Below are 19,445 nucleotides of genomic sequence, written 5' to 3' on the forward strand. Positions count from 1 at the left end.
TGTATAACAAAGGGAGATCAACCCAATGATGGATGATGCCTTGGAGGGCTGGGACAGGGAGGGCAGGGGGGAGTCGTGGGAGGGAGAAGTTATGGGGATATTTGTATAAAAACAGCTGATTCACTTTGGTGTACCTTAAAAGCTGGTAGAAGAGTGTAAAGCAATTATATTCCAATAAAGAGCTTAAAAGAAAAAGTAGCAGATATGGAAAAAACTCTACAGATATGTGATAAGTTTCTGAAGCTATAAAACACCTGCTTGGATAAGTACTAGCATAAAGACATATTTCAATAAAAAAAAAAGAAATAACGTGGGAAAACATTTAAGGTGAGGCGGTTAGTGATGGGTGGATCCAATAGGCGTTTAGGGTAGAAAGTGACAGCATTTTCTGAGCAAGGTGTAGAGTGTAGGCAAGGAAAGGAAGGAGAGTCAAGACTTATGCCTAACATTCCAGTTTGAGCAGCATGGCTAACATTAGTGACAGCCATTGAGATAGGAAACAGGAGGATCAAACATAGGGAGAAGATGGCAAGTTCTGTTTTGGACATGTTGCCTGTATGTTTCCAAGAAACAAGGAAGAAACTCTTTTGGGGGCAGTCAGAAACACAGTTCTGAAGCTCCTTCCTTAAAGAAAGCCGTCCACGATGCTTCAGAGAAGATCAGTATAATCCGTATACTTAGTGGCATCTTATGCTTATCACAGTTTGTAAATGTATGATTATTCCTGTGATTATTTAATTAGGATTCATCTTACCCACTAGACTATAAGGTAGCTCTATGAAAAGCGTGCAGTTTGTATTTTCCTCAGCACTTAGCACAGTGTTTGGAACATGGTAATCACTCAATAAATATTCATTGAATGATAAATAAAGGAGAGATTTCTATATTGGAGATATAAATTTGGGAGTCATCAGCATATATAAATGGAAATATTCTAGACATATTGTAAATCCATTTAATTTTTAATTCATCCAGAGCCAACATCCATTAGAATGTGAGTTTTTCATTTGATTAAGTTATTTTCATAGTCTTCTAATATTGGGCCAATGTCAGCAATATTTGAGAAAGAGTGCTTCATTTTTAAGGGGGAACTGATAGCCTTGAGTTTTATTTCATTTTATTTCAGTGGTCTTATGTGCTATTCACATTTACTTTAGAAACTCCCTGTAGTTTAGATTGTTTTCTTGTGTAAAATGGAAAGGGAAATTTTCTGAATAATGTAGCAGTGTCTCATATTTCTAATTTGTCAAGATATTCTAATATTTATATGAAACTTATTTGGTGTAGCTAAATATAAAATTCTATTTTGCTATTTGAAATGAAAAATAATGGCCATGAGCACTAACAGAAGCATTTGCTTTTAATCACATTAACTATAGAATAGTAAATTACATTAAGAGCAGTCTTTCATTTTATAAGATTTAGTTCCAGAAAAATATTTTAATACTGTATGCTTATTTGCCTCCAACTGTATAGCTATCATCTACCACGCATGTAGAAATTTCTCGTATTTGATTTAGATTTAGTACCTGGTCCTAGAAATAAAAGTTTTAAGTTTGGAAACAAACTCTTTCGAAGTGAACGGGCCCCTACAAAGCACAGCTTTTGAGAAGTGTGGTATTATAAAACAGATGGGAGTTTAATGAAGTAAAGCACAGTTTCTAACAGGTTCATTGTTTCATATGCTGTGGATCACTAAATTGTCAGGTAGAGATGAAAGGTGCATTGAAATGGACGTCCCGAAAATTATAGAATTCCCTCAAAGGAATACAGTCTTTAATTTTGAATTATGTGGCTGATTTTAATGAATTGGAAGTCATAATGCATAACCTTTCCCTGACGCAGGAAAGAACTGTGAGCTGTGTAAGGATTACTTTTTCCGACAAGTTGGTGCAGATCCTTCAGCCATAGATGTTTGCAAACCCTGTGACTGTGATAAAGCTGGCACTAGAAACAATAGCTTCCTATGTGATCAGGTGAGTTCTCACTATTGAAGGTAAAGAATTCCTGTCTTTCAGAAACTAATTTAGAAGATGGTCTATCAGTGATATTGAGGACTGTATCAGGAAGTACTCTGTGTGTGTTTGCATTTCAAAGAGGTGTTTGCTTTAGGGGTGCTCCTGTGCAACTTTTAATGTGAATATAAAATATAAGGCTACTTGAGTGGTCCTTTGTGCATGGGAAAGGCTCAGTTTATTTATAGTTTTACAATTGCCAAAAAACTTGGAAGGTGGGGGTTCCAAGTAAGCAAGGAAGTAAATTAAGTATGTGTCTTGGAATTATTGGTGAATTAATATTAATAAATGATATTAAGCAAACAAGAACAGTTTTCCTCCCAAATTCCATAGAAGTTAGTATAGAAAAGTCACTTACATATGGATCCAAATGGAAATTATGATAGCTCTGGTTTAAATTTCTTTTAACTTTTTCCCTATCTAGTGGGATTTTTATAATTTTATAAAATGGATTTTTATAATTTTATTAATTTTAATTAGCAACACTACAAATGTTGATGTCTGAGCTATATGAACACGGGTTCAAACTGTGTTAGAAATCGGGAAAAGCAGCTCCATATTTAAATGGGCTGTCTGCAGCTGGAGCTTTTTACCTTTTCTGATAATATCATCACACGAAAGTAGATAAAGGGCAAATTTATCTTGAAGAACCAATTCAATGATTGTATTAATTTTTAATAATTACATATTCTCTTGCAAATAGTTGAGAATGCAATGGCCAAAAGCATAAGCCACAATCTGGTTAAAGAAAAAAAATGTTTTAAGTTACAATGGAACAATAATAAGCTCAAGGCAAAATATATTTGTCATATAACTGAAGCATGCATTAAAAACTGTTTTAACAAATAAAACCCAAATATAAAGTGAGCTAAAATATGGATTCGAAGACCTTCAGATTAACTGTAGTGTGTTAATGAAAGAACATTATATGCTCCATCGGAATGCTGAGGTGTGGAAAAATAATTAAGAAGGCAATTTTTACTGTTTTTATATTGTGATATTGAGGCACTATTTTCTGAGAGAGTTGTATTACAGTTTTATATATGTTGATTAGTAAAATCTGACTGTGTTTACACATCTCACCCCTGCACATTTGCCCTGAATTTTCAGCATGAATGTCTTTTGTTGGTTGTTTAAGTCTCAGCTCAAAGATTGATATATCTTTTGAGATCTCTTCACTGATCACCCAATTGTAGAACATTCTCATATCACTGTATTTTACATCATTTCATGGTATTTTCATTGTAGCCTTTATTTAATTAGCAAATTAAACAAATTCATTTATTTACTTCTTTGTCTTCTCTCCAACACAAACAGTACAGTTTCAGTCATATAAAAAGCACCCCATAAATATTTATTTGATAAGTGTTAAGTGAATGAAGAGAGATTCTGAGCACTAATCTCATAGTCAGATGGTCATTTAGGGTGGTTATTATAATAGCATGAGCATTATGTAAAATTTCCACTTAAATAGCTTTTCTCCCTGAAGTTCTAAGGTCAAGTAATTTTGGTAAATAGTGTTAAAAAACTGTGAACTAAAGTTACACCTCTCAAAGTTTCATTTGTTTGTCATAACCCTTATGAATTAAAGCATAGCAGATTTGTCTCTCAGTTGTACAACTCAGGTGTGCAAGAAATTAAACCTTATTTTTCTCAAATTTCTATTTCAAGTCCATTTCATTGGGGTAGCAGACAGTTTTGGTAGTTCTGTGCCTGTAAATATTTAACAACTGGGTATCTGAGAAAAAAAAAAGCCCACGTGGTCAATTTTAAGCTACCAATGAGATGTCACTAAATACGAATTTGGAAAGAATGGTTTTATCATATAATGGAGACTACTCCAATACACTACTGGCTCTGGATCTCTTTCCCCATCTCTCATGCAGCGGATCTAATTTGGGGGTGAAATTGTACATGAACATACCCAGAGCAATGACATTTCAGAAGGTAGGACCTCTCTGACCATTGATACCATCAATATCAGTAAGCATTCTTTGAGATCTCCTTGAAATGGAGGTGTTTCTCCCCTCCCTGTTAGGGTAGTGTTTTCAGGGTCCTAGTGGAGACTCAGAACTCCAATTCCTGCCCCAAGGGTAATAAGGAGACCCTCCCCTACTGAGTCACTGGAGCCAATGTGGAGAACCTTGAGTTCCATCCTCACCTGGCAATAGTGAGGTAACATCCCCTCTTCACCCACCAGAAAAGTTGCATAGGAGGCATGACTGAAGCAGGACTTAAGTAAAATTCAGAGTCTTATAACAAGATGTCCATATTCCAGTAAAATTTCACTTATCATGCCAAGATCTAGGGTAATATCAAATGGAATGAAAAAAGGCAATCAACAGTACCAGCATCAAGATGATATAGATGTTAGAATTATCATGCAAGGATTTTAAAGCATACATCCATTTGTCTCCAGCATATACCTACTGTAAAGTTTGGCTGAAGAAACTGCTCTAAACAGAAAGGAAATGATAAATAATTAACCTTGAAACATCAGAAAGGCATAAAAAACATCAGAGTTAAAATATGGCTAAATGTGATACATTTTGCCCCTTCTCTTTGAGTTTTTTAAATTTTTTGATGGTGGAAGTAAAAATTAAATCACTATCTAATGTGGTTCTCAATATATTAGAGGAGATATTTAAAACAATTATATTAAAAAATATACAATTATATTGAAAATTAATTGTAAAACAATTACAATTACATTAAGAATGTAAAGGGAAGTAATTTTTAATACTTAACTGGAATTGGTAAAATAAAAAAGTACCAGACTTTGATATCTGTATATCTAGACAACAACTAAAAAGGCTTATCATAAGGATGATATATTCAAAAACACTACAGATAAAATGGAATTCTAAGATATATTCATTAAAAAAATAATAAAATATGTTCAAATAACCTATCAATAATACAGGGAGAAAGTACATAGAGACTGAAAAACAGAATAAATAAAAAACAAAAATTAAAATGTCAGACTTATTAAGCCTTAATATAACAGTCATACCATTAAATGTAAATGGTCTAATAAACCAATTGAAAATTAAAGATTGCCCAAAGGGATCAAAAAATCATGACCTACTATCTGTCTCTATAAAAAATTGATTTCAAGTATAGTAATTTTATATCCTTTTAGGCTGGACATTAAAAGGATGGAAAAACTTATACTATGCAAAAATTAATCAAAAGAAAGCAATAATAACTATATTAATAGATAATGTGGAATACAGAGCAAATAAAATTTCCAGAAACACAGAGAGGGAGAGAGATTACCTGATGATACAAAGGTCAATCAAGCAAGATGACGCAGAAATCCTAAATGTGTTTGTGCCAAATAGCAGAGCTGCACAACGAATTAAGAAAAACTGAGATCTGAAAGGGTGAATAAAATACACAAAAGAAAATTCAACAAGTTTGATAGAACAACAGAAAATCATCAAGAATACAGAAATCAAAAATACCTTCAAACCAATAAGATCTGTCTGACATTTAATGAATAGTCCACTCAACAATAGCAGAATACACATATAAAATACACATGTACCAAGGTAGACAATATCCTGGGACATAAAGCAAACCTTAGTGAATTTCAAAGAACTAAAACCACACAGACTATGTTCTTTGACCACAGTGGAATCAAAATAGAAATCAATAACAGAAAAGTAAAGAAAAAAATAATCTCCAGTTACTTGGAAACTAAACAACATGCTTTGAAATTATTTATGGGTCAAAGAGTAAATCTCAAAGGAAATTTTAAAAGACAGTGAACTGAATGAATATGAAAATATGAAATATTAAAATTTGTGGATGCAGGTAAAGCAGGGATACAAGAGAAGATTATAACACTGAGTGCTTACTTTAGAAAAAATAAAAAGCCTCAAATCAGTAATCTGAGTTTCCAATTCAAGAAATGAGAAAAAGAAAAGCAAAATCATTTCAAAGCTAGCAGAAATAATGAAATAATAAAATGAGAGTAGAAATCAATACAAATCAAAACAAACAGTAGAAAAAAAATCAATGAAAAACATGGCTCTCTGAAAAGAGCAATAACATTGACAAGCACCTACCAAGACTGACAAAGAAATAAGAGAGAAGAATTACTAATAGCAGAAATGAAACAGGAAGTATCACTACAGATCTTGCAGGCATCAAAAGAATAATAAAAGAATACTACCAACAACTCTTACATACATACATTTTACAGCAGATGAAATGGAGCATTTCCTCAATAAGTACAAATTACCAACTCACCCAATATGAAATAGATAACAGGAATAATGCTACAACTATTAAGGTATTTGAATTCATAATTGAAAGCCAACTAAAGATGAAATCTCCAAGCCCTAATGGTTTCACTGGAGAATTCTACCAAAGATTTAAAAAGTAATTAACATGAGTTCTGCATCTCTTACAGAAAATAGAAAAGGAATGAAAACTTTCTGACTCATTTTATGAAAGTATTATTCTGATAGCAAACTAGAAAAGACAGTGCATGAAAGAAAACCACAAGCAAATATCATTTGTGAATCGAGGCCAAAGTTTTAAACAAAATTTTAGCAAATAGATATTCAGCAGTATTTTAAAATAAACACAAAGACCAAAGTGGTTGTGTTCCAGGAATGCATTCTGTTTCAATATTTGAAAATCAAACAATACAGTCACCTTATTTTCTGGCTACAGAAAAAAGTCTCTTGATTATAATAATGTATTCAGAAAGAGTATTTGACAAAATTTAACACCCATTCATGATAAACACTCTCAGAAAACAAGCAATGGAGGAGAATTTCCTCAACTTGAAAACAAACGTCTACACAACAGTACCTATGCAGCTGACCTACTTACAAATGAAAACTTTCAGTGAAAAACTTAAGGCTCTCTCCCTAAGATCAGGAATAAGACAACACTGTTCTATTCAATATTGTACTGCAGGTTCTAACCAGGGAAATTAGGCAGGAAAATGAAATAAGAGTCATCCATATTGAAAAGGAAGTAACACTATCTTTCTTTGTATATAACGTGATCTTGTAGGTAAAAATCCCAAGATTCCAAGGAATCTGAAATTGCTAGGTAGTGCTTTGGGGGGCTCCACCGAGCTCTACTTCTTTATGCAGGAAGAATTCAGTGAGAGGCAAAGTGATAGAAAAGAAGTGATTTATTAGAATATGACACTTGTTAGGCTTACAAATGGGCGGGAGAGATGGAGCCACACCGCGAGAACTTAGTGGGCTACAGTTTTCTAATCAAAGGAAAACAAAGAAAGTGGGGAAAGACCATCTTCTTCCTTATTCTTGAGTAGACATCACGCTTCCATCATTAGTTCCTCCTCCATGTCAGGCAGGGGACTTTTTTTGTCCCTATGTGATCAAATTGGAACTGTCATGGTGCAATGGAAATGAACAAAAAGGTGATAACATATGCTAAAAATAGTAAATCATCTCAGGTTCTAGTATAATGGCATCTTTTCCTTATATTTTCTTTAGTATGCACAGAGTAGCATACTCAAGGAATCATTAACTTACTGAGCTCACTGGGCAGGATGTGGTTCTCATGCCACCATTGTAATATTGTTTTGGGGCATGTCTCATGCTTCTGTTGCATGGTTTTGTTGCTAAGCAAGCCTGCTTTCTTGAGTGATCATTAACTTACAGGGATCTCCCATACTTTTTTCTCTCCTTATAGATCCCTAGTGGGATTAACTATTTAATCACCTACTCTGTCCCTATCAAAACTATTCAAATACTGTCTACTGGAACTAATGTTTCAACAAGTTTGCAAAATACATGATCAATATAGAGAAATCAGTGGTATTTTTATATACTTGCAATGAACAATCTGAAAATGAAATTAAAAACACAACTTTATTTAAACAGCATCAAAATGATAAAATACCTAGGAATATATTTAATAAGTCCAAAACCTTTATTCTGAACACTACAGAATATTGCTGAAAGAAATTAAAGATCTAAATAAATGGGAAAACATCGTGTGTTCATGGATCAAAGACTTAATGCTGTTAAGATGGCATGGCTTTCCCAGTTGATCTATAGTCAACAGTCTTATTTAAGGCCCAACTGGCTTCTTTGCAGGCAGTTACACGATGATCCTAGAATTTACATTAAAATTCAAGGCACTCAAAAAAAGGCCAAAACAGCCTTGAAAAAGAACAGAGTTGGAAGATTCACACTTCTCAATTTCAAAATTTAGTATAATGTTGTTGTAATCAAGACACTGTGATGTGGTTTGAGGAGAGATAGATCACTGTAATGGAGTTGAGAGTCTAGAAATTAACCATCACTTTTACCATCAGTTGATTTTTGATAAGTGCCAAGACAAATGAAGAAACAATGGTCTTTTCAATAAATGATACTGATACGCAAAAAAATGAAGTTGGATTCCCTACTTCACACCCTATACAAAAATTAACTCAAAATGGAACAAAGAATAAAATGTAAGAGCTAAAACCATAAAACTCTTAGAAGAAAATAGAGATGTAAATTTTCATATCCTTAGATTAATCAGTGACTTTTTGTGACACCAAAAGCACAAGCAACAATAGAATGGATAAATTAGACATCATTAAAATTTAAAACACTTGTTTTACAAAGGACACCATCAGGAAAATGAAAAAAACAACCTCCAAAATGGTAGAAAATATTTGCAAAGCGTATATCCAATGAGAGACTTGTCTCCAGTGTCTGTAAAAAATCTTTACAACTCAATAATTAAAAGACAATCCAATTAAAAAATGAGTAAAGGGTCTAAATAGATAATTCTCCAAGGAAGACATACAAACAGCAAATAAGCATATGAAAAAAATGCTCTTGCATTATTTGTCTTAGGAGACATGCAAATCAAAAGCACGAGACAACACTTCACACTCACTAACATGGCTATCATTAAAGGCTCAGATAATAACACATGCTGATGAGGATGTGGAGAAAGTGGCATTCCCATAGACTACTGGTGGGAATGTAAAATGTGCACTCACTTTGGAAAACAGTTTGGTGTTCCTCAAAATATTAAATACAGGGTTACCAATGACCCTGCACTTTAACTCTTTGCTATATATCCAAGCAAAGAGAAAAAAATACATTCTCATACAATCTTAATCATGAATGTTCATTGCTGCTTTATTCATAATAGTGAAAATGTAGAAATAATCCAAATGTCCATTAACTGATGGATGGATAAATAAAATGTAATATATACACTCAATGGAATATTATCAGTAGTAAGAAGAAAAAAGTACTGACATATTACAAAGTACAAAGTGTATATTGCAACACGGACTTTGATCTCAAGAGTAAGAGTAGGAGAAAAAGAGAGACAAGAATAGAAAAGCCTTTTTTACAAGGATGTTTCTGTGTGTTATTTTCAATGTGCAAAAATCTAATTTAAAAATACATAAAAGGAAAGATGTTTTAAAAAATTAACATTTTTCTCTTTAAAAGCATTTATTCTTTATTTTTTTCTGACAAATTTGCTTTGCCGATGATTTTTATAGTCAGGAAAAAATAAAGAGAACTTTCATGAAATCTGACATTTAGCCACAGAGAGCTACATAGAGGAATCTGAAGGTAGATACAGTGATAGAATGCTTTCATGAATTTAAAACCTCCACATTCTCCATCTCTCAATCACATTCACATTTTGCCTAGTTTTTTTGTTTTCTCATACTCCAAGTACAGACACAAAGTATATGGATTATTACATGTGGAAATATAGTGTCAAGTACACCTTTGCCTAAATAATGTTATAGAAGATTTCTAAAAATGTTTACCATCATTTTCAATGGGATAAGAGAATACACACTAAAAAAGCTGTCAAAAATGTCAGAATTATAATCTGTAAAATTAAATTCAAGGACATTTTTTAAAATTCATGCAATTGCAATCCTTAATAATATTAGGGAGGATACAAGGAAATTAGGCAGTAGTTCAAGTCTCATTTTGTTATAATAACTTAGGAACCAAGCCAGCCCCAAATGGCCTGAGTGACTGTGTTGTGCGTTCTGTGTTCTGGAAGGAAACTTCCCCTTTGGCAGTTGTCATTTGAAACTCCATCCAATCTCATAAGATGTGGCATGTTTGCCTTATTCTTCCATAAGAAAAATTGTAATTCTTCCTCTCGTGAATGCCAAGATCTTGAAAATGGCATGAGGTAATACTCTGAGTCACTAAATCCTAAAATTACTAATGCCAAAGTCAGGACACATAGGTCATCTGAAGCACATAACATTAATATTATTAGGAGAAAATGGAGAATAGTCATTATTATTATTGAGGAATCATTAATGTAGAGTCCTGGGATCCCTAGGGCTACCAAAGATGGGTTTTAGGGCATCCACACATACCTTTAAATTGTGTGTGGGAGTGTGTCTGTGTAGTTTTGTTTATGTATTTTAAATTTATTTTTTATTGGAGTAGGGGAGAGCTTTCAGTACCCAAAAAGTAACCTGAGTCAAAAGAAAAAAATAGAGAAGAAAAAGAAAATTTACTGCACTGGGGAAGATAAGTCCATTTTATCTTATGAACAGCCTTGACTAATAGTATAGATACATATAGTGTGAGTTTCCCAAAATGTCACTGCTGCACTTCCTTCTTGTTTCCTTTGAACTTAGTGCATCATGAGTCCTTTAACATCTGCCCTGCATTGGAGGTTGAATGCTCTTTCCCTTCCCGTCCTCTCCATAACAAGTCCAGAAACAAATATTCTGAGGTATTTGGGGAAGGACCTATGAAGGTCATACTTAAAGTACACTTACGTAGAGATCCCAGGCTGTTCTGGACCCAGGGTGGGAGTAAACTCTCTGGCTCTAACCTGCTTCTTCACTGACCCTGCCCCTCATATGTTTGCTGCTGTAGTCAGCAATGCAATGGACTACATTGCATTGTAGTCCTGGACTACCTGCTCTAGCCAGGTGCACAGGTGATGCTTCTGAGGTAAGGAGATTTGAGAGATGTATGACCTGCCTTATACAGAAGGTATTCAAGCAATGCTGTCTGAGTGCTTTTCTGCTTGGGATGTTCTCCATCTCTCTTATGTCTTTCTCCCTTACATTCATGTGTTCTTGGATCTGGCCAATTAAACTATGAGAGTGAAGCCACAACAGACAAGATGTAGGAGGTCAGTGAGTGCAATGCTTCTCAAACTTATAACGTGAATGTGAATCTCTCAGATGCTTTTTCAGAGAAAAATTCTGATTCAGAAAGTCTTGAGCAGGGACTGAGATTCTATATCTGTGAAAGTTTCCAGGTGATGCCTCGTTGCTGTCTGTGGACCAGTCTTTGTTTACCAACTTGCTAGAACACTGTTGATCAAAGATGCATAGAGAAAAGAATCCACATATGGATCTGTGTTGGAGGCGTGGGTATATGTGAGTGTGTCTGTCTTCACACACTTGGTCAGGAGTGGATTCACTGTCTCCTGTCCTCTAAATTCCACCTTAAAATCAAATGGTTCTCTAAGTTTTCCATGCTACTGAGCCCTTGTTAAATTACAGTCAATGTGTACCCTAAACTATGTTCTCAAAATTAGAGGATCTAACCAAAGCTATTTTTAAAAAAATGGAAATAAAAAAAGTGAATGAGGGATTTGAAAGTTGGCTGAAAACCAACAATACAGTTGTGATTTTAGAAAAAAGAGAAGAAAGGTTGATTGTAATGCTGAAGAAGGCATCAATAGATGGCTGTAATTAGAGCCAAAATAGAAATGACTGAGACATTAAAAAATAAATTAATAAGGCGGGAGCCAAGTGGTTGAGATAAATTAGATGAAATGGAAAGGTATCAGTGAAGGCAGTATTTCCAGGTCTGACCCATTGAAGATGGAATCATGAGGAATAAGAATCCTACTCATGAAAATGGATTGTTAGGCCAGGGTGATAATTTTCAAGGAAACACATTAAAAAATGGAGCAGAATATACTTTCTCTGCATAATGTCCCATTTCCTACAATTCATCAACACTTTCTCCTCTGCTGAGAACTAAATATTTGTCATTAATTACCACAGCATTTCCAAATGTCCGGAAATATGTTGCCTTATGTTTTATGTTACCCCAATATTAAAGTGTACAAAGAGAAGTAATGAACAGATTTCTTCAGCCTATGAGGAGGTTGACCCTGGGTAGTATGATGTATGGATATTGGCTGTAAGCATTAGGATGGCAAAGGATATGAAAGTTGGGGAGTGTACGTGAAGCTGTAAGAAAGACATGAAGATTTGGCCATAAGTCACGTGGTTTCTCATTCAGAGACTTAACGAGAGATGGATAGTAACATTTCTCTTGCAGCTGGTAAGCTGAGTGATAAGTGATTAACCTGAGTATGTAGAGGGCCAGCTACAAAGATAGGAATAAAGGTGCTGGGGTGCAAATGTGAAGAGAAGGAGAAAATGGATCTGAGCTTGATGGAAAGGCTCATTCTGAAGAAGTTATCCAAGATTCATGGTTGTGGCAAACTGAAGGTAAAATAGATGAAGCTGTAACCGTGGTGATGTTCCCAGCTTCAGCCTGAGTACCACATGTTTGGACATACCTGGCATCTCCTTGGGAATGAACTCATTCCAAAGGCCACGGTATACAGACTTGGCCAAGTAATAATACCTTGGGCATATAAGACCAGATTCAACAGCGTTGATAGTTTTGGCAGGGATGTTAGATAGTAACTGGTCATTGATTTAACCAAAAAGTGTGAGGTAATAACAAGGTCCATTGCATTGCTACTGATAGGAGTTAGGATAAGCTGAATGGATGTAACAAGTTAGACCCCAAAATGTCAAGTGGCCCAGACAGTATAGGAGTTTATTTCTTGTTCCTGTAACCCCTCCAAGTTCAGGGCACAGCCTCCTTCCACTGTGTAGCTCTGCCTTCCCCCAGGAAAGGCCAAGACCATGTGGAGAAACAACTCCCACCTTTCAAAAAGTCTTGGTGCAAAAGGGGCACACGTCTCTTCTAAAACCATCCTGTTGGGGAGAGCAAGTCACATGGCTACACTCGTTAATGGATGGCTGGACAAATGTTCCTGGTGAGGGAGCCACTTCCTAGTTACAGCTGTGGACTAGGAAAGGGGAGAGTGGATCTGGATGGGGAACCTGTCATCTCTGCTCAGTGCCCATGTGACAGAAGGTGGCCCAACAGTGAGAAGGACGTTTTCTTCTATTTACACAACAATGGCTTCTAATGAGAATCCCTGAGAGTATAGTACTTCATCAGCACCTTGGGGTTACCAGACCAATACTGACGGCAATGCCTGCTTGGGGGTGGACCCTGTGTAGTGGCAGAGGCACCCGTGGAAGGTGATCTGCTTCAACTGTGTCAGCACGTGTTAGCAAAAGAGGCCTGGACGTGGGTGGGAAGAGAACCAGCATGCAAGGTGGAAGGCTCCTTCATGAGCACCTATGAGAGAGAGGCCCCAGGGACAAGCAAGTGAGACAGTAATCACTGCCGCTCTAGGTGCTCCCAGACGAGAGGACAAGGACAAAGAGCAAAATTGCATCGAGGAAGCTTGGGGATTATAGATCTTCAAGGCAATTTCAAAATATGGGTATCTTAAGACTTTTAGCCAAAGCAGTCACTATACAATACATATATATGTATACGTATGTACATATGGATAGATATATAATGTATGTATATATGTACACACATATATATATTATGATTAAAAAGTAAAACCTTATTTCTTTGGGATTATAAATTAAAAGTACACTATTATTTTCATTTTTTAAATTTTATCGGAGTATAGTTGATTTACAATGTTGTGTTAGTTTCAGGTATATAGCAAAGTGGTTCAATGATATTTATACATATATTCATTCTTTTTCAGATTCTTTTGTCATATAGGTTATCACAGAGTATTGAGTAGAGTTCCCTGTGTTCTACAATAGGTGCTTGTTGGTTATCTATCTTATATACAGTAGTAGTGTGTGTGTTCATTCTAAGCTCCTGGTTTATCCCTCCCACTCCCCACATTTCCCCTTTGGTAACCATAAGTTTGTTTCTGATATTTGTAAGTCTGTTTATGTTTTGTAACTAAGTTCATTTGTATCATTTTTTAAAATTAGATTCCACATATGAGTGATATCATGTGATATTTGTCTTCTCTGACTTACTTCACTTAGTATTTGCCTATTTAGGTACAGATATAGTAAGGATGTTTTAAATATTAGTTCATCGTAATGACCATTTCTATGTGTGTTTTTTTAAAATAAATTTATTTATTTTTGGCTGTGTTGGGTCTTCATTGCTGCACATGGGCTTTCTCTAGTTGCAGTGAGCGGGGGCTTCTCTTGTTGTGGATCACTGGCTGTAGGCACACGGGCTTCAGTAGTTATAGCACGTGGGCTCAATAGTTGTGGCTCGCAGGCTCTGGAGCACAGGCTCAGTAGCTGTGGTGCACAGGCTTAGTCGCTCTGTGCCATGTGGGATCTTCCTGGACCAGGGCTCAAACCTGTGTCCCCTGCATTGGAAGGTGGATTCTTAACCACTGCGCCACCAGGGAAGTCCTCTATGTGTTTTTGATGATACTGATTTATTCAGGCACAGAACATAGCCAGCCTCCTTTCTTCTTGGCACACCAACCCAACGTGCTGAGCGTTTCCAGAGGCAGGTGTACTCCCAGGGTCAAGGGCAAATCCATGACAAGGGCACTAGGCCCTCCAGTCTTCCTCAGAACTAGGAAGCATTTCAGCTCCTGGTGGGCTGCAGAACTGGTCTCTACCTGGATCTACCCACACGAGGTTTAGGTGCCATGTGTGGGAGTGCCACACTGTGAAATGTGTAAGACAGATTGACAGATGGATGATATATTGCTAAAAACGCATGAGTTCAGAAACTAGTCTGTAAGAGTCTTATAGGTTCCATTTATTTTGCACTTGCCATGGACAGGGATTATGCCAAGTACGTTTAGTCAATTAATTCAGTCCTTACCAAAGCAGGTTATCAATTTATCCTTTGGGTTGTTCAGGACAGTGGACCTTGGAGAAATTAGGTAACGGCTCTAAGATCACACAAGTAATAATGAGGTAGAGCAGAAGTTCAAAACTTGTATTATCTGTTTCCAAAGTCCGACCTGAGGTTAGAGACACTGGGTCTCACAGCTCCTGGCACATAGAAGAAACCCGTAGCAGGTTGCTGAACTGGATGTTTATGTACACTATCCAAAAGTGGAAAGGAAATATCCATTTGTTTTGGGCTCATTATTCCAAATCCTTTTAATTTAATTCTAATTGTTAAAAAATCCTAAATAATTAGGAAATAACAATGTGTATATAATTCAGTGGAAAATTAATTTCTTAGCACCCATACAATTCTCAAGTGGAGATTCAGGTGATACTGAGGAGTTAAGGTAGCCCTGTTAGTGCTTCATGTATACCAAGGATTCAGGTTATTATCTTACACATAAATTAATTTGAGTATTTTGTGAAGGCACTTTTTAAAAGCCTGGTTTATTTAGTTTCTTTATCATCTCAGATAAACATCTCTCAATGTATTTGGAATTCACATTTGCACTGACTCAAGAAACACGCTACTGTAGGGAAACATACTACTCTATAAATTCACAGCAAATGTGATCACTGTTACTAAAATAAAAAAGATTGTTAAACCAAATGAGTTAACTTTCCAAAAGCCTATTTCTATACGTGGAGAATGCATTTTTTTCATGTTGGAAACATGTTTTAAATGCTGCAGTGAGATCTTTCATTTTGATGAAGTCAAAACACCATCCTGTTAATAACCACTATAGTAGTTTTGCAGCAAATTACAATAAGACCGCACTGTATAGTTGTGCCATTCACATGACATTTATGAAATGTTCTAATTTAACATGGTGTGACATATATCGTATGCATCTTTTACAAGTTGTAGCTTATAATCTCTGAGTGAAATAGACCTAAACCAGAGGGGGAAAGGATGATGCAATATGAAATTATACCCCATTTGAGAACTAGAAGGACTATAATTATAGCACTTCCTCTTAAAAAACCATTCAACTATGTAACCATTGCTGGGAACAACAGTATGTGGGGAATCTCTTTACAGGCTTTCCGTCTTGAACACTTAAAAGACTGAGAAAAAAAATGTTTTTCGTTCCTACTGTCACTTTGTCGGAGCATGCTTCAGAATTTTACTTTTTTGCATTCTCCTTAGAGATTATGGTGGTGAAGTTTGGAAAGCACTTTCTTGGAACTGCCTTTTGGAGGGGGAAAGGAATTATAAAAATATACCAGCCTGACAAATGACAGGCATCACAGAATGGAGAAAAAAAGACATCTTGGTTTTACACCAATGTGGAAGCTTTTCTTCTCAAATGAATATTTTCGACAGCTGAGCAAGATGATAAACAGCAGCCTCACAAAACACTTACATGGAAACAAGCATCATGATACCCATTATTCACCCGACATTCTCCAGCTCGTGACAGTTATATGTGGCCGAAACCACTGCAGATTCACTTATTTATTTTTGAAGTGGAATGAGAACCTTACAAAGGTAGCCTCTTACATTAATGTGGACTTTTCTTCTCTAGAGAGAGAGAGGCTGAAGGAAAGAAGTCATTGTATCTATATTAGAAATAGGGAGTAATTCTCAGGGTCCACTTCTTAGGGCTGAGTGAGCTCCTAGCAGGGAGAATATGCTGTATAAAGACAGACAGACAGACAGATAGATAGGAGGGCAGATACATATGTACATACGTAGATGCATAGACCAATAGAGATATATGCTTTTTTTCCTTAGAAGCATCAGCAGCTGCAAATGATTAGTTATTTCATAGATGCTTTTTTTTTAAATGCTAAAACCAGGCTCTTTCCAGAACTTACATTTAGATGCTTAAAAAGAGAATGCTCCAATATTAACTCAGTTCAGAATGACTGGGTTTCTTTGATGCTCAGTGACGGACCTGTCGATAATTCGATGAGATATAAGACTAGTTAGAAGCAAAAAGAGTAAGAACAAAACCCTAGGAACTGATAATGCTGTGACAACATAGGCAGCAGGCATTTAAAGAGCTGGTTCTTAAATCTTAGTGTCCATAAGAATCACCAATGAAATTTTTAGAAGTGAAGATTCCTGGGCTTGTCCTTCAGGGACTTTTATTTCTATAGGTCTGATTGATTTGGCCACAGACAAAGGACTCAGCTTTGGAATTTCCTAAGCATATGTTGCATATATGTTTGCATATTAAAAAATTTTCAGTATTTAAAGATGACATGTATCCTGCACTGAGAAAAATATTTTTAAAGCTATGAATTTTTTTTTACATTTGAATGACAGAGTATTTGAAGTAAATATTTTCAAAGAACCTATTCCAGATATTACTAAATCTACCAAAACTGAGAAATTGTGATTTATATAACTTCTGTAATATTTGAAGTATCTCCCTAGCACATTTCAGTGCTATAACAATTATTTTTAAATAATTCATTCAGTCAATAAACAAATATTTACAAGATGCCCCAATGTACTAGGCACTGTGCTAATCAAGGTGTACATAATAGTGAATGAGAGAATCACTCAGGAACTGGTAAATTAAATTTAACCTTCCTGAAATGTATTGTTTACTATTAGAATCTTAGAATCAACTTTGGAAAGATTGAGTATTTCCATTGCCCATGATAAACCCACACCAACTTCAGAATTGCTGTGTTTAAGTACATTCTTTTAACCATCTGTTCTGCCCATCTACTTTCCATAGTGTCTTCTCAGCATGGGGTCTTCCCTTGGAAGTGTGCGCTGGTCCATGGACGTGTGCCCTGGTCTATGGAAGTGTGTGCTGGTCCATTAGTTTTGAGAATTCCTGGAAGCTAGGCTGCCCCAGTCCCTTCAGTTCCCATGGTAGATCTCTTGCCATCGCTTGTTTTCAATCAGCAATACCCCTCCCACTTGTAGCCGTCCATTCTCAAAATGGTGTCCTGCACTAAGGGTTCGAGTTTTCAGGTCTTTCAAAAGTCAGATGCCCTGTGACTTTTCTCTGCTTTGTCCCACACGGACACTGATGCCATACACGTCTTGTGACTATTGGTTTTATCCTACTTGCTTCTCTTGGGGGGTTTCTAGGGATACTTGATTGCCTAGTTCTGTTATAAATATTATTCTTGGCTTCCTCTGGTTTTGCTTTTTAGTTGTGTTTTTACGTTGGGGTTTGGAGAAATTCGCAAACTCTGTGGCCATATAGTCATTGTCCCTCATTCCTCTGGAGCCTCTTTGGACTTTTATTGCCTAACTTAAACTGCGTATATAGAATACGTGGAAGAAATGTAAGTCCAAGCTCTTGCGTTGTTTGTCTTCCTATGTGATGACTTCTCTTTCTCCTTTCGCAACCTGCTTCACCATCAATGACTACGCTTTCCCCTACTTTCACCTACTCACCACAGTATTCACCTGTACTCACTCAACTTTCCCTACACCCACTCCAAACCCAGCTATTTTCTAATGGTTCAAATCTCTTATGAAACAGGTAAGAGAGGCACTAAAGACAAGTGGGGGTGAAGAGCAAAATGACTGCATCAGCAGGTGGCAGCCAGGCATTGAGGGAAGCCGATTCCATCTAGGTGCTGGCATCTAGCCCTTCCAATAGGAGCTGGAGCCATCACTGAGGTACAGTAGTACTGTCACAGGCACTAGAGAGGCATATTGAGGTCTCATCATGGAATTTGGACTTTGTGAGGCAGGCAACAGGGAGCTATTGATTATCTTTGAGCCCAGAAGTGACACAGTGGTGTACCAAGTAGGAAGGAGGCAGTGGAAACAGTTCACCCCAGCAGAGAGAAGCAGTGTATTACAGCCATTAGTTAGAACTGCTAGTACTTGCTGATCGTATCATTCTACATACAATTTCTGGGCAATATTGGCAATTCTGAGGGAAGAAGTGGTAGAAACTGAGAGGTATTGCTCATATAACATGACATCATACAACTCCCAGGGTACGTACTGTGAGGTTGTACGTGATCAAACATTTGTTGATAACAGCATGAACGAATGAATTCTTCAGCAAGGAGGAATAGGAGTTAAAGAACTTCTATTAAAAAATCTATAGTCATCTCTATAAAAGCAAAGAATATTCCTAAAGAATGTAGTCATTAATTAAAAGATTTTTTTTGGCCCTCATTTGTATTTCTTTTCTGTTTAAACACAACCCTGAAAATCTAATTTCCAGGGCAGACTTCCTGTTCTTAAACTTTTGAGTTTGCTTTTCAAATTCTTACTTTGGCAATAGCCACATTACCTCATTGGCTTTTAGTGAGTTCTGTGAGAAGACGTAATCTATAGAGCATTAGATTTTTTCTCTACCACCGGCCAGATGAATGCTTAAGAAGACAGATATTTCTCCTGTTTTTAGAGTGTTTCTTTGAATTACTTAAAATATAGTGTCTATTACATGGAGAACCTCTGATAAATATTGACTGTGCTCACCTAATGTATT

General features: G+C 36.1%; 1 protein-coding gene across 1 annotated transcript in view; it reads left to right on the plus strand.

Moving 5' to 3' along the window:
* Positions 1-19,445, plus strand: part of USH2A (usherin) — a 758,076-nt gene that overhangs the window by 119,314 nt on the left and 619,317 nt on the right. The window contains exon 10 of the mRNA XM_057727708.1: positions 1,846-1,976. Within this exon, the coding sequence (XP_057583691.1) occupies positions 1,846-1,976 (131 nt within the window). The remainder of the gene's footprint in view (positions 1-1,845; positions 1,977-19,445) is intronic.

This window comes from Hippopotamus amphibius, chromosome 3, assembly GCF_030028045.1.
Source record: "Hippopotamus amphibius kiboko isolate mHipAmp2 chromosome 3, mHipAmp2.hap2, whole genome shotgun sequence".
NCBI lineage: Eukaryota > Metazoa > Chordata > Mammalia > Artiodactyla > Hippopotamidae > Hippopotamus > Hippopotamus amphibius.